This window comes from Lithobates pipiens, unplaced genomic scaffold (assembly GCF_037356315.1).
Source record: "Lithobates pipiens isolate NorthernLeopardFrog02 unplaced genomic scaffold, aLitPip1_a1.2 Scaffold_16, whole genome shotgun sequence".
NCBI lineage: Eukaryota > Metazoa > Chordata > Amphibia > Anura > Ranidae > Lithobates > Lithobates pipiens.
In genome coordinates, this window is record NW_027507748.1 from 626,464,702 (window position 1) to 626,492,129 (window position 27,428).

Consider the following 27,428-nt stretch of genomic DNA (forward strand, 5'->3'; position numbering starts at 1 on the left):
TATTTTTTTTCACTTTTAGATTTGTAGTACAAGTTAAAACACTCTCACATGTAGAGAGAGCAACCATCTGAAATGTATTTTATCCTTCTACACATGAAGTGTGTGACAGAATACCAGTGTTTTTTTTTTCAACCAATCATATTCTAACCTGCTGTAGCAGAAACAAAGGGAAAAATTACAGGAAATTGTACAGTCAAATCATTAAAAAAGGTGTACTCCCTGCAACTTATCAAATATCAGCTTTTTACCAATCTGCACAAAATGGTTAAAAGTGTAATTGCGATTGGTCATGCAAAATACAGAACCTTAATGGACCCATCAGCTTTTAACATATTGCAGAGATAATAATGGGCTTATTTACTAAAGGTATTGAAAGTCTTCACACACTAAATGATGTGAATATTTACTTAAATGATCCAATGATGTGTATCTGTTCAACCCAAATTGCTGTTCACTTTGTGTACCCAATCCTTTGCAGATAAAATTAACAAGAATTTGCTTTTCACATCATTGGGTAATTAAAGAGATTTTCACACATATGATTATGTGAAGATTCTCAACTTCGTTAGTTAATCAACCTAAATGTATCTTGTAGTCTGTCCACCCATCAGGTATTTTTCCCCACCCATGCTGTCAGTACGTAGTATCAAAATCCAATATACACTATATATAAATATGGCCGATTCCAGAAAGTCTCCTGCAAATGTCACAAACAAGGGAAGAGGAATGCCCCAAATGGCACATGAGTAACATAACAAAATCAGACGCTGTAAACCTTCCATAGTTTCATAAGAAAAGAGGGGGGAGAAGGAGAGTGGGAAAGAGACAAATGGAGAAAATAAAGAGGGAACAGGTAGGAAAAAATGGAAGGTAGGGCCCAAGTGTCTGGATACTATACACCAGATAATGCAGTTCTAGAAAATAATACAAACAATGTGAGCAGCTATAAAAAAAGTCCAACATTTTACAGTATGTCACAAAAGTGAGTACACCCCTCACATTTTTGTAAATATTTTATATTATCTTTGCATGTGACAACACTGAAGAAATTACACTTTGCTACAATGTAAAGTAGTGAGTGTACAGCTTGTATAGCAGTGCAAATTTGCTGTCCCCTCAAAAAAACGCAACACACAAAGCGTTAAAGCGTTTGTTAACCCCGAAAATAAATAAAGATCCTGTTCATTTAAAGCATGTTATACAGCACAGTGCTTGTGCTGTGTCATTTGGACCACTGTAACATCTGTAATACCTGGCTGATCCTGCCTGGCTATGCCCACCCCTTTTTAAACTGACTACAGATTATTGCGGCTGCTGAGCCCTGACACCATGGTCAGATTACATGCTTCCGTCATCCGCAGCCCTGCTATCTGTCTCCTCTGTGAACTTGTGACTGTGCCTGCCCCCGCAACTCCTGCTGCTCAAATAACTTGCACATCTGCATACCATCCCCTCTGTGTTATAATCCTGTGTGCCCCTGTGTGAGTGATTTATTTAAAAAAAAGCCTGCTATACCTAATTTCACAGCTCTTCTCAGTGATCACATGATCGGCCAGCTCTCTTTCCTTTCCCGAGTGACGTCCGAAGGGCAATCTTGGCCCCACCAGCTGCAGCTGTTAGATGGGGAGAGGAGAAAGCCAGCAGATCACGTGATCTCTGAGAAGAGCTGTGAAATGAGGTAAAGCAGTTTTTTTTTGTTATAAATCACTCACACAGGGGATGGTATGAAGATGTGAAAGTGGCTTGACAACCGTTTTAATGTCTAAACCTCTGGCAACAATCGTGAGTGCACCCCTAAGTGAATATGTCCAAATTTGGCCCAATTAGACATTTTCCTTCCCCAGTGTCATGTGACTCATTAGTGTTACAAGGTCTCAGGTGTAAATGGCGAGCAGGTGTATTTAATTGGGTATTGTCGCTCTCACTCTCTCATACTGGTCACTGGAAGTTCAACATGGCACCTCATGGCAAAGAATTATCTCAGGATCTGAAAAAAGAAGTGTTACGCTACATAAAGATGGTCTAGGCTATATAAAGATTGCCAAGACCCTGAAACTGAGCTGCAGTACAGTGGCCAAGACTATACAGCTGTTTAACAGGATAGGTTCCACTCAGACCAGGCTTCACCATGGTTGACCAATGTGGTTGAGTGCACATACTTAGGGTAATATCCAGAGGTTTTCTTTGGGAAATAGACATTTGAGTGCTGCCAGCAGTGCTGCAGAGGTTGAAGGGGTGGGGAGGGTCAGCCTGTCAGTGCTCAGACCATAAGCCGCACACTGCATTAAATCGGTCTGCATGGCTATCGTCCGAGAAGGAAGCCTCTTCTAAAGATGATGCACAAGAAAGCCCACAAACAGTTTGCTGAAGACAAGCAGACTAAGGACATGGATTATTGAAACCATGTCCTGTGGTCTGATGAGACCAAGAAAAGCTTATTTGGTTCAGATGGTATCAAGCGTGTGTGGCGGCAACCAGGTGCGGAGTACAAAGAGAAGTGTGTCTTGCCTACAGTCAAGCATGGTGGTGAAAGTGTCATGGTCTGGGGCTACGTGAGTGCTGCCAGCACTCGGGAGCTACAGTTCATTGAGGGAACCATGAATGCCAACATATACTCGGACATACTGAAGCAGAGCATGATCCTCCTCCCTTTGGAGACTGGGCCGTAGGGCAGTATTCCAACATAACAACCCCAAACACACCTCCAAGATGACCACTGCTTTGCCAAAGAAGCTGAGGGTAAAGGTGATGGACTGGCCAAGCATGTCTCCAGACCTAAACTCTATTGAGTATCTGTGAGGCATCCTCAAATGGAAGGTGGAGGAGCGCATGGTCTCTAACGTTCACCAGCTCCTTGATGTCATCATGGAGGAGTGGAAGAGGATCCAGTGGCAATCTGTGAAGCTCTGGTGAACTCCATGCCCAACATGGTTAAAGCAGTGCTGGAAAATGATGCCAACACAAAATATTAAAACGTTGGGCCCAATTTGGACATTTTCACTTCGGGGTGAACTCACTTTTGTTGCCAGTGTTTTAGACATTAATAGCTGTGTGCTGAGTTATTTTGAGGGGACAGCAAATTTACACTATTATACAAACTGTACGCTCACTACTTTACATTGTAGCAACATGTAATTTCTTCAGTGTCGTCACATAAAAAGATATAATAAAATATTTACAAAAATGTGAGGGCTGTACTCACTTTTGTAAGATACTGTACATGTGTACATAACCATGTTTTAAAGTATAATCTTGCTGGGTGAGAGACAAACGAGCTGCTCATCAGTTTTGTGTGAGGGTCCCATTATATGTGATGGGGGGTTTGTGAACACCCCCATGGTTATCCAGGGAATAAATGGGCGGATCCCGGTGAAGATGGGTACACCGAAGTCCCCCAGGTATCTGTAGCCAATGGGGCTGTCCATATGGATCGGATTCCATAGCGATCGCCCGGCTCGCACAGCATCCGGCGCCACCAAAATGCGCTGGGCAGTGACATCAGACATTGAGGGGCCGCGGACATGTGAGTAAAGGCCTCATCCCTGTCTGATGGAGGAGGATCAGATGTGCAGGCACACAATGGACCAGCATCTTCGGCAGGCGCAGGAAGGGGCATGGTTCCTAGTATTCTTACTACCTGCAGGACAACTGCCTTTGAAGTCTCCTTTGGGTGCTTTACTTTGGTTCATTGGTTACTATAAGGCCTCATGCACGCTGGACGTTTTTGCAGCTGCCCCTAGGGGCGTCAGATGTATTATTATTTTTTTCTGCCTCTAAACTCCCCTGCATGTTAGCCTGTGTGTCCACTTTCGGCATCAAGTAGGGGCAGGGGCTTTTAGAGGTAAGAAAAAAAAATATGCTGGTGCGTCCAGAAGCAACAGAGTTTTGACAGAAAAAACGCTTGACACTGCTGAATGCGCATAGGCATTTATCGATTGAGCGTTAATTTCAATGGCCAGAATAAATTATTATTCTGGCCAATTAAATTAACGTCCAAGCTGCTGATGCCTGTAAATGCACCTAAAAGCTTGTAAAAGCTTTAGACACTTTTACTAGTGTCTGGCTTCTAGGAGAGCTTGCAAAACGTCCTGTGTGCATGAGGCCCAAATGCCTAAATTGGCACTGACCTAGATGGAACCCTGATCTAGCTATTCTTTTTAATTTATTTTTTCACACGCTTTTGTTCATTTACCTTTTATCTCTTCTAGCAAGGCAAAAAAGATGCAATGTATCTTTTCTATTCAGAGAAGAAAAAAAATACAAGGGTGGATTGAAGAGTAACTCATCACTGTGATAGCCAATCAGAGGCTATCACAGCAATCAGATGATCGGGCATCGGGCCTCCTAGTTCCCGATCATTTGTGCCAGAGCCACGGCTCGACTCAGAATAAACATATGTACACATACTTTACATGCAGGCTCATGGAAGAAGACCCAGTTCAGTGGGGACTGCATAATATATGTACAGTTGGTGACAAGTGGTTAAGGTGAGATAAATTTATAAAGTACACAAGTTAGAAGAAAATCAGTGGGCTAAAGATACTTCTGCCTGTAGTATGAAATCAAAACAGGATGTGTCTGTGTGTTCGAGTCAACAGGGACATCTACAGGTATTTATTCACAATACACTTTCATTCATCACTCAATTTTCCCCATCTACTTTCTCTAATTGGAGGAGCTTGTTTGCAGCTGTTGGGGAACAGAAATCTATGTAACGGATAAAGACAGTAATAAAGATCTAACAGAAGTTCCAACACTTTGCACCATATTGAAAAATGTAAAAAAAAAAAAAAAAATTCTCAAGTTCCCCTTTAGTCACATTCTTTATTTTCACCAAGTGGCAGTGCTTAAAAAATGAATATCATTGCTGCTCAGTGCCTGGAATTCATCCCTGCTACCTCTTCCAATCTGCACCTTTGCTGAACTACAAGTTTCATGTACAAGCACAGATGTAGTCCATCAATAACGAAGAAAACCGTCAGACCTTATTTTAGAAAGCACATACAAAACATAAAATACTCTTATGTCTAGAGAGCCCTATGGGATGCTTTTATGCTTTTTTTTTTCTGAGCAATATACCTGGGTACTAACAACAATGACAGTACTGGTGGTATATTAACCCCTGAGGAGGGTACAAACATCATCTGACCTTATCTAATACACGAGATCCAACAGAAAGGATGAGCACATACATTGGGTGTTATCAAACACTGGGGAAAACTGCAGTTTAATAAAGATTATTATTTTATTATTATCATAGAGGATTTATATAGCACCAACAGTTTGCACAGCTCTTTGCAACATGAGGGCAGACACTTGCAATACAATTCAATATGGGAGGAATCAGAGGGCTCTGCTCATTAGAGCTTAGAAGCTAGGAGGGAGGGTCAAGTGATACAAAAGGTAATAACTGTGGGAGATGAGCTGATGGGGAAAATCAAAGTACAGTTGTTATGTGTGGGTAGGATAAGCTTCTCTGAAGAGAAGGGTTTTCAGGGATCATCTAAAAGCAAACGGAGTAGGAGATAATCAGATTGGAGTAGGGCGTTCTATAGGATGGGAGAGGCTCTGGAAAAGTCCTGCAGGGCAGCATGGAAGGAGATGACAAAGGAGCCAGGGAGCAGGAGGTCTTGGGAGGAACGAAGAGAATGATAATGTTGGTATTTTGAGACAAGGCTAGTGATGTAGGTGGGGGGCTGAGTTGTGGATTCTTTTGCAAGTTGTTTGTATTTTGAATTGAATTTGTTCGGTGAGTGGAAGCCAGTGGAGGGATTGGCAGAGAGGAGTAGCAGACACAGAGCAGTTGGTAAGGTGGATGAGCCTGGTAGCAACATTTATGATGGACCAAAGAGGGGATAGCATACGTAAAGGTAAGCCAATAAGATAAGGTGAGCCAATTAGAGTTGCAGTAGTTGAGGCGAGAGATGACCAGGGAGTGAACTAGGAGCTTTATGGTGTCGTTGGTTAGAAAGGGGCATGTTTTGGAGATGTTGCAGAGGTTGAGGCAGCAAGATTTGGACGGTGATTTGGATGTGGGGCCTAAAGGTTAGGTCAGAGTCCAGGATTACACTTAGAGCCTTGACATGTGGGCACAGGCTGATAGTTGTGCCATCGATCCTGACCGACAGATCAAGGGAAGTGGCACGTGGGGGAGGAAATATTATGAGCTTGATTTTGGATAGATTGAGTCTGAGAGTGGTGTGACATCCAGACTGACATGTGTGATCTTATATGTGAAGGAGATCACGAGTGTGTGGAAATGGGACACAGATTTACATAAAGTGATTGTAAACCTAGTTAAACCACTTGTACCTACAGGTAAGCCTTATAGGCTTACCTGTAGGTACTTAAAATATCTCCTAAGATATTTCCCTGATATGCTTAAGCTGACATCATCGGCGCATGCACACTGATGAAACTGCTTGTTTGTGCTGTGTCGTGACCAGCGGCTCCCGCACGAATGCGCGGGAGTAACATCATCGTGGCTCCAGCCAATGACAGCACCGGAGCCTGCGAACCCAGAAATAACTCTGGGAGGCATGTCGCCGATCACATCGGTGTACGGGGAGTGCTGCAACAGCATTGATCTTGGGTAAGTGTTTCATAATGAGCTAGTATGCGATGCGAGTACCAACTTGCTGAGAAAAGAAAGTTAATGGGCAAAAGATCGATAATCGTTGGGGCGTTTTTTGAGCCGAAAAAATGGAGGACAAGTTTGGAAATTTTCTGGCGAACGAACGATAAATTGATATTTAATATTAATGTTTATATTAATATAATATATTAATATTATTTTTCATATTAATGTTTCCTGTCCGAACTGTCTGCACTAGGTATATGTACAAAAAATTAACAAAAAATGCATTCATTTATGTCCACTGAACGATTTATCACTTATTACATAATGGCACTATCGTTTGCACTCAAGGCCGAATGTTCATTTTTTTAAAATGGGTCTGGCCGATTTTTCATATAGTGTAGTAGTGCATTAGGCTAAAGATACTTAGGATTTCTTAAAATCAATTAGAATTTAACTTTGCTAGCTAAGAGATACCCCCCCCCCCCCATAATTCTGTAATTCTGTTACATTTGTATACATTTTGCCCAAGCCTGGTGCCTGTTGCCTTTATTTGCCAATAAATGCTCTTCTATGGCCCTCTCTGATTTACTTGCTACTGATGACCAACATTTCCTGACTTAGTCTTCTTTTACACTGGTTTGCAATAAAACCGCTTGTAAAACGCCTTTGCATTAATAGAGCATTTTTTGCTGCGCTTTTGAGGTGCCCTTTTTAAAGGATTGTGACTCAAAAATGCTTAGAGGGGGTGTTTGAGGTGTTTTTGATGTGATTCCTATTCATTTCAATGGGGAGGAGCGTTTTTGGTGCTTTTTTTTTTTTGTATCTGAACAAACATGCTTGGCAGATGCATTCAAAAAATGAGTGACGAATAAGCTGCAGCAAACATGTATGGGATAATCAACAACATGCCGTGCTAATCTAAATAAATAAGTGCAATTAAATGAATACATACGAAAAATTTAGATATATGAAACTCGTGAATAAAATCAGTGTACAGATTAAAGTCCATCACCAAAGAAGTCAAATGCAGAATTCCCCAAAGAGGATATCACTTAGCCAGTTTTGGAAGCCACCACGTGTCCTATCACCCAGTATAAAAATATGCTTTCCAGAGTATGTTTGACATTCAAATGAATGAGAAGTTAAATAGCACTTGTATAGGTGAAATTCCACCACTGGAAACCGAGATATCCCTAAGGCCGCGTACACACAGGCGGACTGTTCGCCCAACTTTGTCCGCTGAACAGTGTTTGGGCGGACAGTCCGCTCGTGTGTGGGCTTTCAGCGGACAGTTTCAGCGGACAGTTTGACGAACAAGGTTTTACGGAATTTCCGAAAAACTGTCCGCTGAAACCTTGTTTCAGCGAACAGTCCGCTCGTGTGTAGGCTTGTTCGTCAAACTAAGTTCCGCGCATGCTCAGAAAGGATTTACACGCCGAAAGTTATAATGCAGTGTATAGGACGTCGTATTTTTCGTCCCGTCGTACGTGCCGTTCACGTCATCGCGCACGGTTTCAGCAAACTGTTCGTCCGTCGTGTGTGGCCATGTCCGTCCATGCTAATTTTGAGCGGACTGTTTGCCGAAACTGTTTGACGGACAAAGTTGGGCGAACAGTCCGCGCGTGTGTACGCGGCCTTAGGCATCAGTACACAGGTTCCCTATGTCTCAGGATCGGCATTCACAGAACTCCGAATTCCACAATTCAGTTTGGGATTGTGCATATGTGGTAAAATCACGACTTCCAGTTCCAGCCTGTTTATAGCGGAGCTTCACCCTAAAGGGGAAGCTCAGCTTATCTGCTTCCTTCCACCACTGGTGCCACATTTGGCACCTTTTGGTTATAAGGGGGGAGTGGATGGATTTGACAGGTACCCATTCGCACTTCCAGGTGATCTCGCTGTGGCCCCCTTCCTCCTTCCCCATCGCTGGGCCATTCACAAAGTGCGGTACATTTCATACATGCACAGTAGGGAACTGGCTATGAAGCCCCAAGCCACAGCCATTTTTCCTAACAAGCAATGGTGGCAGCAGCACCCCAGAACCGATAAAAAGATTGGCTGGGGTGAAGACACCGCTGGATTCCTGGACACGTGTTCTAATATTAAAAGTCAGTAGCTACAGTATTTTTTTTTTTTTTTGAGGGAGCCTGGAGCTCCTCTTTAATTCCTTCTATAGTATTTGTAAAAAAGCAAGATTTTGTATGGAACCTTAATGAAGCAGTGATATAGGTACCAGCCAATAAAATATATCAATACTCGATACTAAATAGATTTTGTAAAGATGAACTATATTTCTATTCCTACATGGTGTCTGTTAAAGAATAGGCTTCTGCTACAAACTGCTGATAGCAATATTCCAGTGGTCAGTGGCTTTCCTGACCTCCATTGTACCCTTTGACTTCTGCTAGACAGGGCAGTGAAAGGCATGAAATTGCTTACATATACTTTGTAAAATAATCTACTCTGAAAACAGATTACTGCTCCCCGTAGTATTGCATGTCCTGAGGACACAAATGAAATATTGCCCAGGTTTATTAATTTGCTCTGATCTACTCACTGCTGGAAGGAAAGAGTTGTAGGACAAGAAGTGAAGACAGTCACCTTATGCAGCTGATTAGTGATGGCCGAACGGTTCGCCCGGCGGTCGTTTCGCGGCGAATTTCCGACATTCGCGGTCCGCACGTTCGAACGCCTTTTTCCGTCGTTCGCCGCGGCGGACTTACGTGTTTAATGTATACAAGAACTTTAACCTTTGGTGACACGTTTATCATGTGATACAGGACAGCCAATTGAGACATGACAGCACATGGACACTTGTACATTCCCCCTAACCTATAAATACACCCGATCCGGTGGCCATTTTACATTCTTTCTTCTGTTAAGATAGGGACAGGTTCCTGTGTGGAGTAGGGAGAGATAAACCACTAGCTATTTGGTACACAAAAGTTCTTTTCAGGACTGGTATAGGTGTTAGGTGTTGATAGGTTTGCTGTGCTGCTGATTCTTGCAGCAGCCTGAGTGTCTTTTGTTAGTTTAGAGAAAGGGAAAGGACGGTGTATGCTACAGGGACAGCCAGATTAGTCTTTCATCATCATCATCATCATCATCATCATTAGCTGTTACTATCAAGGTCCACAAAAGAGCTGTTCCAGTAACCACTAATCGTTCTCTTTTTTTGCCAATTTGTATAGGGACAGGAAGGAAGCAGTGTTGTCAGGCAGTGAGGGTAATTTTAAAGACTTGCTGTTATTATTAGTTCCACAAAGGTTCTTTTCAGGACTGGTATCAGTGGTACAGTAATAGGCTTGTACATGTATAATATTCTTTCTTCCAAATATAGAAAGGATATTATACTTGACTGCTGCCCTTCTGCTGCAGTCTGCTAAACATTCACAACTCACTTGTTCCACAAAAGTTCTTATAAGGACTGGTAACTTGGTATAGGGTGCTACGGTACATAGGCTTGAGTGCGGTACAGTCTGCTGTTCTGTAAGGACCGCTATCGGTCCACAATAGATAGGGTTGACGTGCACCACTGCTGACCGCTGCCCTATACTGCAGCAGTCCTTCAGCGGTATAGGGACTGACGTACAGTCTGCTAATCACTAACACACAACCTGCTTGTTCCACAAAAGTTCTTATAAGGACTGGTAACTTGGTATAGGGTGCTACGGTACATAGGCTTGAGTGCGGTACAGTCTGCTGTTCTGTAAGGACCGCTATCGGTCCACAATAGATAGGGTTGACGTGCACCACTGCTGACCGCTGCCCTATACTGCAGCAGTCCTTCAGCGGTATAGGGACTGACGTACAGTCTGCTAATCACTAACACACAACCTGCTTGTTCCACAAAAGTTCTTATAAGGACTGGTAACTTGGTATAGGGTGCTACGGTACATAGGCTTGAGTGCGGTACAGTCTGCTGTTCTGTAAGGACCGCTATCGGTCCACAATAGATAGGGTTGACGTGCACCACTGCTGACCGCTGCCCTATACTGCAGCAGTCCTTCAGCGGTATAGGGACTGACGTACAGTCTGCTAAACACTAATACACAACCTGCTTGGTCCACAAAAGTTCTTATAAGGACTGGTAACTTGGTATAGGGTGCTACGGTACATAGGCTTGAGTGCGGTACAGTCTGCTGTTCTGTAAGGACCGCTATCGGTCCACAATAGATAGGGTTGACGTGCACCACTGCTGACCGCTCACCTATACTGCAGCAGTCCTTCAGCGGTATAGGGACTGACGTACAGTCTGCTAAACACTAATACACAACCTGCTTGTTCCACAAAAGTTCTTATAAGGACTGGTAACTTGGTATAGGGTGCTACGGTACATAGGCTTGAGTGCGGTACAGTCTGCTGTTCTGTAAGGACCGCTATCGGTCCACAATAGATAGGGTTGACGTGCACCACTGCTGACCGCTGCCCTATACTGCAGCAGTCCTTCAGCGGTATAGGGACTGACGTACAGTCTGCTAAACACTAATACACAACCTGCTTGGTCCACAAAAGTTCTTATAAGGACTGGTAACTTGGTATAGGGTGCTACGGTACATAGGCTTGAGTGCGGTACAGTCTGCTGTTCTGTAAGGACCGCTATCGGTCCACAATAGATAGGGTTGACGTGCACCACTGCTGACCGCTGCCCTATACTGCAGCAGTCCTTCAGCGGTATAGGGACTGACGTACAGTCTGCTAATCACTAACACACAACCTGCTTGTTCCACAAAAGTTCTTATAAGGACTGGTAACTTGGTATAGGGTGCTACGGTACATAGGCTTGAGTGCGGTACAGTCTGCTGTTCTGTAAGGACCGCTATCGGTCCACAATAGATAGGGTTGACGTGCACCACTGCTGACCGCTGCCCTATACTGCAGCAGTCCTTCAGCGGTATAGGGACTGACGTACAGTCTGCTAAACACTAATACACAACCTGCTTGGTCCACAAAAGTTCTTATAAGGACTGGTAACTTGGTATAGGGTGCTACGGTACATAGGCTTGAGTGCGGTACAGTCTGCTGTTCTGTAAGGACCGCTATCGGTCCACAATAGATAGGGTTGACGTGCACCACTGCTGACCGCTGCCCTATACTGCAGCAGTCCTTCAGCGGTATAGGGACTGACGTACAGTCTGCTAATCACTAACACACAACCTGCTTGTTCCACAAAAGTTCTTATAAGGACTGGTAACTTGGTATAGGGTGCTACGGTACATAGGCTTGAGTGCGGTACAGTCTGCTGTTCTGTAAGGACCGCTATCGGTCCACAATAGATAGGGTTGACGTGCACCACTGCTGACCGCTGCCCTATACTGCAGCAGTCCTTCAGCGGTATAGGGACTGACGTACAGTCTGCTAATCACTAACACACAACCTGCTTGTTCCACAAAAGTTCTTATAAGGACTGGTAACTTGGTATAGGGTGCTACGGTACATAGGCTTGAGTGCGGTACAGTCTGCTGTTCTGTAAGGACCGCTATCGGTCCACAATAGATAGGGTTGACGTGCACCACTGCTGACCGCTGCCCTATACTGCAGCAGTCCTTCAGCGGTATAGGGACTGACGTACAGTCTGCTAAACACTAATACACAACCTGCTTGGTCCACAAAAGTTCTTATAAGGACTGGTAACTTGGTATAGGGTGCTACGGTACATAGGCTTGAGTGCGGTACAGTCTGCTGTTCTGTAAGGACCGCTATCGGTCCACAATAGATAGGGTTGACGTGCACCACTGCTGACCGCTCACCTATACTGCAGCAGTCCTTCAGCGGTATAGGGACTGACGTACAGTCTGCTAATCACTAACACACAACCTGCTTGTTCCACAAAAGTTCTTATAAGGACTGGTAACTTGGTATAGGGTGCTACGGTACATAGGCTTGAGTGCGGTACAGTCTGCTGTTCTGTAAGGACCGCTATCGGTCCACAATAGATAGGGTTGACGTGCACCACTGCTGACCGCTCACCTATACTGCAGCAGTCCTTCAGCGGTATAGGGACTGACGTACAGTCTGCTAATCACTAACACACAACCTGCTTGTTCCACAAAAGTTCTTATAAGGACTGGTAACTTGGTATAGGGTGCTACGGTACATAGGCTTGAGTGCGGTACAGTCTGCTGTTCTGTAAGGACCGCTATCGGTCCACAATAGATAGGGTTGACGTGCACCACTGCTGACCGCTCACCTATACTGCAGCAGTCCTTCAGCGGTATAGGGACTGACGTACAGTCTGCTAATCACTAACACACAACCTGCTTGTTCCACAAAAGTTCTTATAAGGACTGGTAACTTGGTATAGGGTGCTACGGTACATAGGCTTGAGTGCGGTACAGTCTGCTGTTCTGTAAGGACCGCTATCGGTCCACAATAGATAGGGTTGACGTGCACCACTGCTGACCGCTCACCTATACTGCAGCAGTCCTTCAGCGGTATAGGGACTGACGTACAGTCTGCTAAACACTAACACACAACCTGCTTGTTCCACAAAAGTTCTTATAAGGACTGGTAACTTGGTATAGGGTGCTACGGTACATAGGCTTGAGTGCGGTACAGTCTGCTGTTCTGTAAGGACCGCTATCGGTCCACAATAGATAGGGTTGACGTGCACCACTGCTGACCGCTGCCCTATACTGCAGCAGTCCTTCAGCGGTATAGGGACTGACGTACAGTCTGCTAAACACTAATACACAACCTGCTTGGTCCACAAAAGTTCTTATAAGGACTGGTAACTTGGTATAGGGTGCTACGGTACATAGGCTTGAGTGCGGTACAGTCTGCTGTTCTGTAAGGACCGCTATCGGTCCACAATAGATAGGGTTGACGTGCACCACTGCTGACCGCTGCCCTATACTGCAGCAGTCCTTCAGCGGTATAGGGACTGACGTACAGTCTGCTAAACACTAATACACAACCTGCTTGGTCCACAAAAGTTCTTATAAGGACTGGTAACTTGGTATAGGGTGCTACGGTACATAGGCTTGAGTGCGGTACAGTCTGCTGTTCTGTAAGGACCGCTATAGGTCCACAATAGATAGGGTTGACGTGCACCACTGCTGACCGCTCACCTATACTGCAGCAGTCCTTCAGCGGTATAGGGACTAAGAGTTTTGTCACAGGGTCATTTAAAAAATGACATGCAGAGGAAGAGGCAGGCCCTTCCGCAGGGGTGGTAGGGGTAGGGCAGGAGCAACAGGCTTGAGCCAAAGTGGGAAGTTGCAGAAGGTGCGTTCAATTACTTTAAAGGATGCACCAGACTTGGTTGAGTGGCTCGCTCAGCCTTACTCTTCTGCACCCTCCTCATCCTCTCGATCTGCACCCTCTTCTTCACTCTCTGCTATGTGCACCCCCAAAGACACTACCACCAACAACACGACCACCACCACCACCACCACATACCTTCCGCTTGAGTCACTGGAATTATTTTCCGATCCATATCAAGAGGACATTTCTGATGCGCAGCCACTCTTGGTATTGGATCAGGAAGAGGAGGTAGCAACAAGCGCTACTCAGCAGTCTGACGCCAGTACCCAGATCAGCCCAAGGAGGAGGTTGGTCCCCGGTGTTGCTGCCTACTCCGAGATCTCTACTTATAGCGGTGGGGAAGGTGACGTTGATGATGACGTGTCTAGTGATGTCACGTGGGTGCCCACAAGAGAGGAAGAGGAGGGGAGTTCAGAGGGAGATATGGACCAGCAGATAGGGAGGAGAAGCAGCAATGACTTACATTGCACAGCAGGGACAAAGCAGACTGCAAATGTATCAGGAGCGAGTCATCGACCATGTACGGTCACATCTGGCGCTCCCAGGACACCGGCACATGGCTCCGCAGTGTGGGCTTTTTTTAACGTGTCCGCTGCTGACAATAGCGTTGCCATCTGCAATCTTTGCAGTCAACGCGTTAGTCGCGGTAAGCCCAATACTCACCTAGGGACGACCGCCTTAAGAAGGCACATGAGCAGCCATCACCGAGCCCAGTGGGAGCAACGGAACACACAAAGCCACACTGCAGGCTCTCACCGTCCAGCCTCGTCTTCTACTTCTCCTTCTCCTCTCTCCTCACAATTGTCCTCCACTCCACCTTCCATCACGCCAAGCTCACATTTTTCTGCAAAAAGGCAGGCTTCCGTGGGCCTAATGTTTGAGCGTAAAAAAATGATGATGCCGGATAACCCTCTTGCCCAACGGTTGGCGGCTGGCTTGTCAGAACTCATAGCCCGCCAACTACTGCCATATAAACTGGTGGACTCGGAGGCCTTTCGCAAATTTGTGGCCATTGGAACACCACAATGGAAGGTCCCAGGAAGGAAGTATTTCTCAGAGAAGGGCATCCCAGAGCTATATGGCCATGTTCAGCGGCAAGTGAATGTATCTCTGGCACACAGTGTCGGTGCCAAGATACATCTGACCACAGACACGTGGTCTAGCAAACACGGGCAGGGAAGGTATATCAGTTTTACTGCCCACTGGGTGAACCTTCTGACGGCCGTCAAGCATGTAACCCGTGGCACCCGTGTAGATTTGGTTTTACCGCCACGGATTGCATGCAGGCCTGACTCTTCTTCTCCTCCTCCTACTCCATCCTCCTCCCTCTCCTCCTCAGCTGCCTCCTCCTTTTCCGCTGCTAGCGTCTCTTCCACTGCACCGCCCAAGCTCCCCAGAACCTATTCCACATGCCAGGTGAGACGTTGCCATGCCGTGCTGCGTCTGTTGTGCCTGGAAGCAAAGAGCCACACTGGCCCGGCACTCCTTTCAGCTTTGCGTTCACAGGCAGATGAGTGGCTAACACCGCTCAATTTGACAGTTGGTAAAGTGGTGTGTGACAACGGTGCCAATCTGCTTAGCGCATTGAAACAGGGCAAAATCACGCACGTGCCGTGCATGGCACACGTCTTAAACTTGGTCGTGCAGCGATTCCTTGTCAAATACCCTGGGGTCCAGGACATCTTGCGGCAGGCAAGGAAAATCTCGGCCCATTTCAGAAGATCTTACACGGCCATGGCTCGCCTTGCTGACATTCAGCGGCGACACCATCTGCCGGTCAGACGTCTTATTTGCGATTGCCCGACGCGATGGAACTCAACCTTCTATATGCTTGATAGGCTGCTCCAGCAGAAACGTGCAGTTAACGTCTACCTGTATGAACTCTGCGAAAGAAACGGTTCTGGGGAGCTGGGTTTTTTTTCACCGCGCCAGTGGCTGCTCATGCGCGACACATGCAGACTTCTGCGGCCATTTGAGGAGATCACCAAACTGGTCAGTCGCAGCCATGGCGCCATCAGTGACATGGTACCTTATGCCTTCTTTCTGGAGCGTGCATTGCGTCGTGTCATTGATCAGGCTGTGGAGGAGCAGGAGCGGGAAGATGAGGAAGTCGCAATGCTGGATGAATTCCCAGGGGGGGCTACTCTATCTGAGACAAGTCAACAACAGGAGTCTGATGAGGAGTCAGAGGAGGATGGTGCCGGGGCGGATGAGCAGGAGCAAGAAGAGCATGCTTTAAACCTTTCTGGGATCCCTGTTGTGCGAGGATGGGGAGAGGAGAATGAAGAGGACGACATTATCCTGGATGATGAGCAGGAGCCAGGCCACCACACCGCTTCCACTTTAGTGCAAATGGGGGCCTTCATGCTCCAGTGTTTTAATAGGGACCCCCGTATAAAAAGCATGAGGGTCAAGGACCAGTACTGGGTGGCAACGTACTTAGACCCCCGGTACAAACACAAAATGGCGGAAATGTTACCGCCGTCGCAGAGGGCTGTCAGAATGCAGCACTTCCAGGCCTTGCTTCGAGAAATGCTGCATTCTGCTTTTGCGTGCGCTGGCAGAGGAGCAATTCCCACTCCCAGAGAAGGATTTGCGGGTACCAATCCAACAGCGCCTGCAAGAAGAGGCCGGTTTGAAGATGTGTTGGTGACTTCGGATATGAGGTCATTCTTTCAGCCGACCCATCGACAGGTGTCATCCGGATCCAGCATCAGGGAACGCCTAGACCGTCAGGTGTCCGACTACATTGGGTTAACGGCCGATGTGGACGCTCTGAGGAGTGATGAACCCCTAGACTACTGGGTGGGCAGGCTTGACCTCTGGCCAGAGCTTGCCCAATTTGCAATCGAACTGTTGGCTTGCCCCTCATCCAGTGTCCTGTCCGAAAGGACGTTCAGCGCAGCAGGGGGGATTGTGACCGATAAGCGTACTCGCCTAGCTCACCACAGTGTTAACTACCTCACATTTCTAAAAATGAATGAGGCATGGATCTCGGAGGAATTCAACACATGTGACCAGTAGACCATGTATATGTCTATAAACTATTTTTTTAATCAAGCACACAGACCTTCTTAATTCATTTGGCTCACTTCCTTGACCCAAAAAAGCACACCGTACTATATGCCCCTACCCTCCTCTTTGAAGAGGTTGAGCGGTGTCATATTTCTACTGGGGCTGCTTATGATATCCCTGTGCTGTGCTGACTTCCTCCTGGGGGTTCTTATTATGAAGGGATCACACTATCCCTGTGCTGTGCTGACTTCCTCCTGGGGGTTCTTATTATGAGGGGATCACACCATCCCTGTGCTGTGCTGACTTCCTCCTGGGGCTGCTTACGGTGCTGCTGTCAGTGCTGTATGTCACGGTGCTGCTGTCAGCGCTGTATGTCACGGTGCTGCTGTCAGCGCTGTATGTCACGGTGCTGCTGTCAGCGCTGTATGTCACGGTGCTGCTGTCAGCGCTGTATGTCACGGTGCTGCTGTCAGCGCTGTATGTCACGGTGCTGCTGTCAGCGCTGTATGTCACGGTGCTGCTGTCAGCGCTGTATGTCACGGTGCTGCTGTCAGCGCTGTATGTCACGGTGCTGCTGTCAGCGCTGTATGTCACGGTGCTGCTGTCAGCGCTGTATGTCACGGTGCTGCTGTCAGCGCTGTATGTCACGGTGCTGCTGTCAGCGCTGTATGTCACGGTGCTGCTGTCAGCGCTGTATGTCACGGTGCTGCTGTCAGCGCTGTATGTCACGGTGCTGCTGTCAGCGCTGTATGTCACGGTGCTGCTGTCAGCGCTGTATGTCACGGTGCTGCTGTCAGCGCTGTATGTCACGGTGCTGCTGTCAGTGCTCTGTATTACGGTGCTGCTGTCAGATGCCTCTATCACGGTGCATGTGTCATTCCGGTATGTCACGCTGCTGGTGATCATCTCCTGCACCCTCTTCTTTGCCTACCCTGGTCCCTGACCTTCCCTCTCCTCCATTGCCTTCATTAGCTCCATAGTCCTGAATTGTTAGAACAATTTCCCAAATAAAATAAAAATGCTTGTAGTTATCGATCCCAAATTCACCTCATACATGTATTATGTCATTGTCCAGATGGTGGGACTACGTTTTACCCCCTAATAATTACCACGTGGCCGCAAATTCGACATGAAGGTTTGCAAAGTTCGCCTCCCATTGAAGTCAATGGGGCCCGCGGCGAACGGTCGGTTTCGCGAACGTTTGGGTCCGTTCGCATTTCGCGTTCGCGAAACGTCCCGTCGGAAGTTCGTCCATCACTACAGCTGATAGAGTCCTCTTAGATTTAGAGTGCTCCGGTAATCCATTAATTTAACCGCAGCGTGTGTGAGTTTGCTTTAAAACGAAAGATATCTTCTTTTTTTTTCCTTAACTAATCATACGTGTATGTGGCCATTACACATAAAATATTTAAAAGAAATACAAATACATTTTGCAAGGCATTTTTTCTAAGTAGGAGTCTACATCCACAGCTTTATATTGCCTTTTTTCTTATTTGGTATATATTTTTTTTATATGTTGAACACCACTGTTTAGGGCTCTTTCACACGGGACGGATCCGTGCTGATCCACCCCGTGGACATCCACTTGCTCAGTGGGGATTGCTCTGTCGATCCCCACTGAGCAGGAAGATGACAGTCTCTGCACACTGTGCAGAGATGGACCTGTCCGAGCACTGCTCTCCCCTATGGGAGATCGGATGACGACGAACCGCAGAGTCTGTCGTGACCCAATCCGATCGGCAGACGGATGGAAAAGTAGGTTTTTCCTCCGTCACACTTTTCCGGAGCGGTTCAGATGTCAGCAGACATGTCACCCTTTATAGAGCATCCATTCAGGTCCGCCGAAAAAACTGACAGGTGGACCTGAACGGATCGGTCATGTGAAAGAGGCCTTAACCACACAGCGGTTCCTATAATGCAGTGGTTCTCAACTCCTGTCCTCAGGACCCACTAACAGGCCAGGTTTGTAAGATAACTGAAATACATCACAGGTGATATCATTTGCTGCTCGGTGATTGCAGTATTCTAGTTTGCATCTTCCCAAGGTAATACTTAAAATCTGGCCTTTTAGTGGGTCCTGAGGACAGGAGTTGAAAACCACTAGACATGGGCGCCGTCAATAAATTAGTTTCATTCTGTTCCGTTTCGATTCGTAATAAAATTAATTCGTACTTCGTATTTCGTATCCGAAATTCTGTTCTGTTTCGTACGAAATACGAATTGTCGTTAGGTTAGTTAACGTGTACAAACTTTCTTTACGATGAATTTAAAGGCAAAAACATTGCTCATTATGCTTATGACTTGCAAAAGACTTCTGTAATAGAAGTCAATGTAAGTTGCCTGAAGACATCAGTGAAGGACTTTCCTCCTCTCTGGGCAGGCTGCCAAGAAAAGATCAAAGTGATACAATGTTTCTTCTTCAATGGGCTGAACTCCCTGTGTAGAAGTTCTCAGTTTAGCCATTTAAAGACTAAATCTTTTCTGACACTTGTTGCTTACAAGTAAAAATCCAGCATTTTCTGCTAGAAAATCACTCAGAAGCCCCAAAATTATATATATTTTTTTTAGCAGAGACCCTAGGGAATAAAATAGCCGTATTTGCAATATTTTATGTGACGCGGTATTTGCGCAGAGGTCTTTCAAACGCAAGTTAGCCCTTTTTTTTTGGTCGACCTCTAGAGAGCACAGACATTAGCAGCGTGACATACAGCAATGACACCTGCACCGTGATAGTGATCTGACACCAGCACCGTGATAGAGAGCACTGACATCAGCAGCGTGACATACAGCAATGACACCTGCACCGTGATAGAGTGATCTGACACCAGCACCATGATAGAGAGCACTGACAGCAGCGTGACATAAAGCACTGACACCAGCACCCTGATATACAGCACTGACACCAGCACCGTGATATACAGCACTGACACCTTCACCGTAAGCAGCCCCAGAAGGGAAGTCAGCATAGCACAGGGATGGTGGGAGCCCCTCATAATAAGCAGCCCCAGGAGGAAGTCAGCACATCACAGGGATGGTGAACTTTACAAACCTACAGCTCATATTTGCAGCCACAAAATAATTACTAGCTGTGCACACATAATCCCACCACATGGACAATGAGATAACACATGTATGAGGTGAATCTGGGAACGACAACTACAAGCATTCTTTTTTTATATGTGAAATTCTGAAAATTCAGGACTCTTGAGACAATGGAGGCGAGGGAAGGTGAGGGTAGGCAAAGAAGAGGGTGCAGGAGATGATCACCAGCACCAGCACCGTGATATAGAGCACTGAAACCTGCACCGTGATAGAGTGATCTGACACCTGCACCGTGACATAACACATGTATGAGGTGAATCTGGGATCGACAACTACAAGCATTCTTTTTTTAGATGTGAAATTCTGAAAATTCAGGACTCTTGAGACAATGGAGGCGAGGGAAGGTGAGAGTAGGCAAAGAAGAGGGTGCAGGAGATGATCACCAGCACCAGCACCGTGATATAGAGCACTGACACCTGCACAAATAACAGAAAATGCTGTCACTCTTGCTGTAGAGGTTTTTTTTTTTTTTTTTTTTTTTTCATGACGCAAGAACCAGTTTGTAGTTGAGATGTAATGGGTAACACAGGCAGGGTGCAGGGTAATTACATCCCAGAGATGTATATAAAAAATAAGTGATTATCACTCATTGGCACCAATAAAAGAGGTAGGGGCCAGGACATAAAAGGTGAAATAAAGACAGTTTAAAATACTAAGAGAAAGTGAAGACCATACTGAAAATATTTTAACATATGTATCAAATGCTGGCTTTTGACTTTTTGTTGCCATTTTTTTTTTCTTCTTCTCTAATTCACACAAAAAATGATTTACAGCATCGAGTTAGCAAAGTGATAAATGCTTACTTGTCTATTAAAGGACCACTATTTGGGGAAAAATTTATATTTAAAATGTGTAATGGTAAATCATTAGTTCTGAGTTTTTTTTGTTTTTGTTTTTTTACATGCATTTTTTTTTTTACCTTAAAGGATAAGTTCACCTTTTGCCAAAAAATAATAAATGCATAATTTTGTTGCAGGTAAAATAATATGCATTTATTATTTTTTGCTGCAGAAGCCTGTAATGCATTGTATCAGCGATCAGCAGATTGCAGACCTGTTAGTGTATCTGCTTCCCCATACCTCATACAAGGAAACCAATAAATTCTGACAGGAAGCATGAATGAACTACCAACGGTGCTCCACAGTACCATGGTAGTTTGAGAACTACAAGCCGACAGCCGCTAAGGCTGTTGGGACTTGTAGTTTTCAATTCACAGAGCACTGTGTATGAGTTTTTGTTTTCATTTTGACAGCTAGCGGGGAGGAGAAGATCCCAGATAGCTGTCGGAGTGGGGGTTATTACTTTCCTAAAATCTTACACACTGAATATATGTTATGAAAGGTGAACTTATCCTTTAAATGTTGGCAATACTGTCCAGGAAAAGTGACAGGGGTTATGCAAAATGAATACACTTTCAGAGGTTCTTAAAGTGATTAAGTCTCTTTTTTTTTTCTTTTCTCAATAAAAATAACAAGCATGCTATACTTACCTGCTCTGTACAGTAAATTTGCACAGAGCAGCCCCAATCCTCCTATTCTCGAGTCCCTCTTCTGTGCTCCAGGCCCCTCCCTCCTGTTGAGTGCCCACACAGAAAGTAGCTTGCTATGGGTGCATCTGAGCCGAGTCACAGCTCCCTGTGTCCATTCAGACATGGAGCTACAGCCTGGCACCACCCCCTATCTCTTTCCCCATTGGCTGACTGACATTGACAGCATTGGGAACCAGTGGCGCCGCTGCTGTGTCTCAGCCAATCAGGAGAGAGTGTATCAGACAGCTGAGATACTCGTGGACATTGCTGGACAGAGATGGGGCTCAGGAAAGTGTTAAGGGGGCTGGGGGGAGCTGCTGCACACAGAAGGCTTTTTATCTTAATGCACAGAATGCATTAAGATAAAAAAAAAAACCTTCTGACTTTACAACTCCTTTAAGCAGTTCCAGTATTTGCAGTAACAATTAGGAAAAAAAAAAGATTTTCAAACACGTGAATAATTTTTCTTCAACGTTCCAACCCCTATCTCTTCCACTTTACTGGTCATCTTTTCCATGTAAATGTAGAGAAAATTACGAAATAATATGTGAAATAAATAAATAATTCATATACAATGTTAATGTTAACCTCATACAACTAGAAATATGCAATATTGTTTTTGCAATGGTGGTCACTTAGTTGTAGAATATCTAAAAATGATAAGTTTACATTTCCAAATCTTTTTTTTTTTGTTATATGAGTACTGTTTAGAATACAATGGAATATCTAAAAAAAACTTAAAGAATGTTCCCTTTATCCGTAGGAATGGCAAAACTCGATTCAAAAGAATGCAGGATTGGCATTTATTGAACTCATCAATGAAGGAAGGCAAGTCTTTTTTCCATCTTGTTCTTAAACAGAAAATGTCTAGATTTGTGTTGTTTTCCTGCCTAGTTAAAACATTCTCTAACAATGCTAGCAGCATGTTCTCAGTTTTTGTTCCTTGGTATCCACACTAGAACTGTACACATTGTATACCAAGCCATAGAAGGTTTCTACATCAGCACCATTTTAGCCCTGTAGGGTTGTTTCACACTGAGAATCTGGGGAAACCAATCTGCAGATCCATCTGCTGTTCCATCTGCTTTGGTCAGCACAGCTCTACTTGGCACACTCATATATCAATGTAATCAGGAGTGCATGAAGTTGAAAGACTTGGTGCTGTCCAAGGTGCTACTTCAGTCACTCATTCCATGAGTATTCATGAGCTCAGTATTAGGTCAACTGAACAATTTTAGGCACAAATAAATTCCCAGTATCGTTAATTTGCTATAAACCTCCACTATTCCAGAAGGTTTGGTTGTTTAATGCATGATTGATGAGTGCTTAGCAGTATTTATTGTGCAAGTTGTAAGTACTTTAGAAACCTTTAGAACAATTTTTTTTTTCTATAAGGGGCATGCTGTCTTGTTAAATGTCTACATGAGTAAACAGTACAGTTCAGCTCTGCCATACAGTACTCAATTCTTCTGAAACTTGTTCCTGTTAATTTGGTCAGATTTTATTCCCAGCATGCACTAAATTCATAGAAGAGTCTTGGGGCCTAGTGGAAACACATAACTGAATTATCTATAGCCTCCCTGGCGGTATTCCTGAGTCTGGCTCGGGGTAAGATTTAAATACCATAAGCGGTATTCCCGAGCCAGACTCAGGATCGCATCGCTAGATCCATGAAGGGGTTTACTTGCCTTGTCCCCTGCATCCAGCGATGTCCCCCTGCTGTGATCAGCGAGCTGCCCTCCGCTCGATCTGTCACATCGCCGGGCTCCGTTCCCTGCGTGCGTTGCAACGCACAGGGACGGAGTTCGGCGCCAAATTCAAAAAGTAAAATACACAGTATAGATACAGTATAATGTAATCTTACAGATTACAGTACTGTATCAAATAATTAAACATGCCCTTTGTCCCTATTGGTTTGTCCAGTGTCCTGCATACAGTTTTATATTATAAATACTTTTCTTTATGCTAGGAAACTGGAGATTGTCCATAGCAACCAAAAAGTGTCCTTTACATCAAAAGTAGTTATAGATCAGCTAGAAAACAGCGATAATAAATTAGACTCAATCGCAGAATTGAGCGATAGTAATTTGTGGGGAAATTCATCATCAAACACTAAAAGTAATGACAGCGACAATTCTGCAACTCAGCATATTTCAGTGTTTTTGATTTGATTACATTATTGAATAATTTTTATTATTATTTGTTATAATTATTTATAGTTATTTATTTTAATATATATATATATATATATATATATATATATATATATATAATATTATAATTTCATATTTCAAATTTTATCATACCCGGTCTATTAGACTCTTGTTTGGACAGATTTAAGTGAATTATTTCTAAGAATTACAGGCCTACAATATAAACCGCTTTCAGCACCTAAAATCTGAAATAATCATACCGCCAGGGAGGTTAAAGAGCAGCTACAGGCTCCTTCAGAAAAAAATTTAAAGTCGGCAGCTAAAAATACTGTAACTGCTGACTTTTAATAATAGGGCACTTACCTGTCCAGGGCTCCAGCGCTGTCCCCACCTGACACGATTTTTCAATCGGCTATCGGGTGCTGCCTCCACCATCTTGACTAAGGGAAGTCTGGCAGCTTCACAGCTGGTTCTCTACTGTGCATGCGCAAAGCGCTTTTTGAATGGGCCAGCTGGTTTGGAATGGAGGGTAAATCCAAATCAAGTTCGCCATGGCAAACTGAGCCTGAAATGGAAACGGGCACCTGTCAAAACCAGGTGCCATCCCAAAGGTGCCAAATGTGGCAGCAGTGGGGGGAGGCAGACAAGTGGAGCCTCCCCTTTTGGGTGGAGTTTCACTTTAAATGCATAGTAAGGAGAAGTGTAACCTCTAGTTAGACCCCTGAGAGGGGGAAGTTTCCCCTTGCTTTGTGCCTGCAGTGAGGGATCTATCTTCTTTCTCAAATTTGAAAGAAAAAGTTTAGGCCTGGAGAAAAATGTAGAGATTGCATGTTGGGATTCTGATTTCTTAAGGCCCATACACACAATACGAACAGCGCATGGAAAAAATTTTACGACTGTCTGCCGATTTTCGGATCATTAGTACAGTGCTTTCGAGAGCCAATTTCGTTTTTTCGTTAGACAAAAGCAGGATGTGCAGACTATAACATTTTTGTCAGATGTCAACTCCTCGTCCAATTTTCCTTTCATTCAGTACGGTTTTTGTATGAAAAAAATCGTAAGAGCAAGACTACGTATGCTCAGAAATGAAAGAATACTTTCAAAACTATTCAACACATTATGTCACTTCTGATGTTGTATTCTCTCGTCTGAAAATTTTTGTATTGTGAGTAACCGCTTCACTTTCAACATGAGACTAGCATGCCACAAAAAACAGACATTCGATCGTCTGAAAATCTAAGCGTGTGCAGGAGGCTTTCGTTTTTAGATGCTTTACTGTGATCCTTTTTTATGACTTAACCACTTGCCGCCCGCTCTATTACAAATTGACGGCGGCAAAGTGGTTTCATTATCCTAACCGGACGTCATATGACGTGATTAGGATAATGAGCCGCTGCTCGCCCCCGGGGGCGCGCATCGCGGCGATCGTTGTTGCGGGGTGTCAGTCTGACACCCGGCAACTACGATCTCGGTAAAGAGTCTCCGACGGAGACTCTTTACCATGTGATCAGCCGTGTCCAATCACGGCTGATCACAGTGTAAATGGGAAGAGCCAGTGATCGGCTTTCCCTCACTCGCGTCTGTCAGACGCGAGTAGAGGAGAGCCGATCGGCTGCTCCTCTGACAGGGGGGGTCTGTGCTGATCGATTATCAGCACAGCCCCCCCGAGGATGCCCACACTGGACCACCAGGGACACCACTAGACCACCAGGGAAAAGGTAATAAAAATCCATAATCCTCCCTAGACCACCAGGGTGCCAGTCAGCACAATGGGTGCCAATCAGTGCCCATAATGGATGCAAATCAGTGGCCACAATGGGCATCACTGATTGGCATGCATTATTGTTTGGCACTGATTGGCATCCATTACTATAACACCGATGCCGCCTATGAGTGCCCACCTGTGCCGCCTATGAGTGCCCACCTGTGCCGCCTGAGTGCCCACCTGTGCCGCCTATGAGTGCCCACCTGTGCCGCCTATGAGTGCCCACCTGTGCTGCCTATCTATGCCCACCTGTGCCGCCTGTCTATGCCCACCTGTGCCGCCTATCCATGCCCACCTGTGCCGCCTATCCATGCCCATCCGTGCCGCCCATCCGTGCCAGCTATCAGTGCCAATTTGTGCCACCTATCAGTGTCCGTCCGTGTCGCCCATCCGTGTCGCCCATCCGTGTCGCCCATCAGTGCCGCCTATCAGTGCCACTTCATTGGTGCCACATTGGTGCCCATCAGTGCCACCTTATCAGTGCCCATCAGTGTAGCCCCATCAGTGCCCATCAGTGAAGGAGAAAACGTACTTATTTACAAAGTTTTGAAACTGAAACAAAAAAAAACATTTTTTTTTTTCAAAATTTTCGGTATTTTTTTATTTGTAGCGCAAAAAATAAAAACCGTAGAGGTGATCAAATACCACCAAAAGAAAGCTCTATTTGTGGGAAAAAAATGTTAAAAATTTCATTTGGGTACAGTGTAGCATGACCGCGCAATTGTCATTCAAAGTGCGACAGCGCTGGAAGCTCAAAATTGGTCTGGGCAGGAAGGTGTTTAAGTGCCCTGTATTGAAGTGGTTAATTTATATGTAAAGTCACCTTTTTTTGTTTATTTTAATCTGAGGATCTAAAAAAAAGTAATACGTAAAACAAGGCAGAAGTATTCTATGTGTATTTTTTCAGAATTGGCGAGGACACTGTACCTGAACGAAGCATGTAATATAGTCATTATTTTTTTCTCAGAAAGTTAAGAAAGAGGGATGACTTGTCATTCCTCTAAAACATGCTAGAAGTAAAAGTCAAAATCTGACAGGCTGAGGTTTCCTCTAGTTTCTCTAAAGCAGCCCCACTGTGACCAACACTTTGTCTTCTATTTGATGGCACAAATAAACAGTGGAATTAGAGAGTGAGAGCATTTTGAAGTGTAAGGCCTAAAGGCATGCTCACTAGTATGATCCACAAAAGCCTTCTGGTAATTGTGATAGGAATCTGAAGAGCATAAATTGCTATAAATATTTATTCTACTTGGATACTGCTCCTGTGAATGCAGTTCATCAATCATAGCGGGGGTATGTAATTGTGCAGTTGTCAACAATTAACGGGACATAAACAGTTGATAAATGGGTGGTTAAATTAAAGTGTTCCCAAGGACAGCCTGAAATTATAAAGTAGGTAGTTCCAAATATTACAACAAAAGGATCGCTATAATTAAAACAAAGCAAGGTTAATGAGATGTAAAATTGCATATAATGTCTGTAATATGATCATTGGATTCCAAATTCAAGGCCTGATTTTACAGACAAAAGGTGTTCCAAGCATTTACAAATCTAACTCATTGAAAGCAAATGGAGTGTGGGAATATCAGACTGCTGAAATTAATCTCCTTTGATCCAATTAGCTTTTTCTTTTTTCTTTTTTTTTTTTTTTAATGGAGTATTAAAATACTAGCAAGCAGAAGTACTCTGATTCATTATAAGCAGAGAATAAAATATAGTTGACTTAAAAATCTTTAATGAGAAAATTAAGTCTTTAAAAGTTGCATTTTGCAGAAAATTATTGACAAAAAAAATGTATTTTATTTGAATGTGCTCGAATTCCTTCGATGTTTTGTTCTTTGTACAATGAATCTTTGTAGACTAGTACACTCTACCATTTGAACAGTTAAAATTTTTATACAGCCGATTGTATATACTGTATATATTATGTTTGTTATGCATCTGAAATCAACCATTTTAGGTGAGGTAGAGTGTCAACAAATTAATTTTTATAGTATAGAAATTCAGCCATGTGTAGAA

At 44.6% G+C, this 27,428-nt stretch overlaps 1 protein-coding gene across 9 annotated transcripts in view; it reads left to right on the forward strand.

Annotated features, from left to right (window-relative positions):
* Positions 1-27,428, forward strand: part of NBEA (neurobeachin) — a 901,556-nt gene that overhangs the window by 559,746 nt on the left and 314,382 nt on the right. For all 9 annotated transcript variants that reach the window (XM_077484128.1, XM_077484132.1, XM_077484134.1 and 6 more), the window contains one exon: positions 22,255-22,319. In XM_077484128.1, the coding sequence (XP_077340254.1) occupies positions 22,255-22,319 (65 nt within the window). The remainder of the gene's footprint in view (positions 1-22,254; positions 22,320-27,428) is intronic.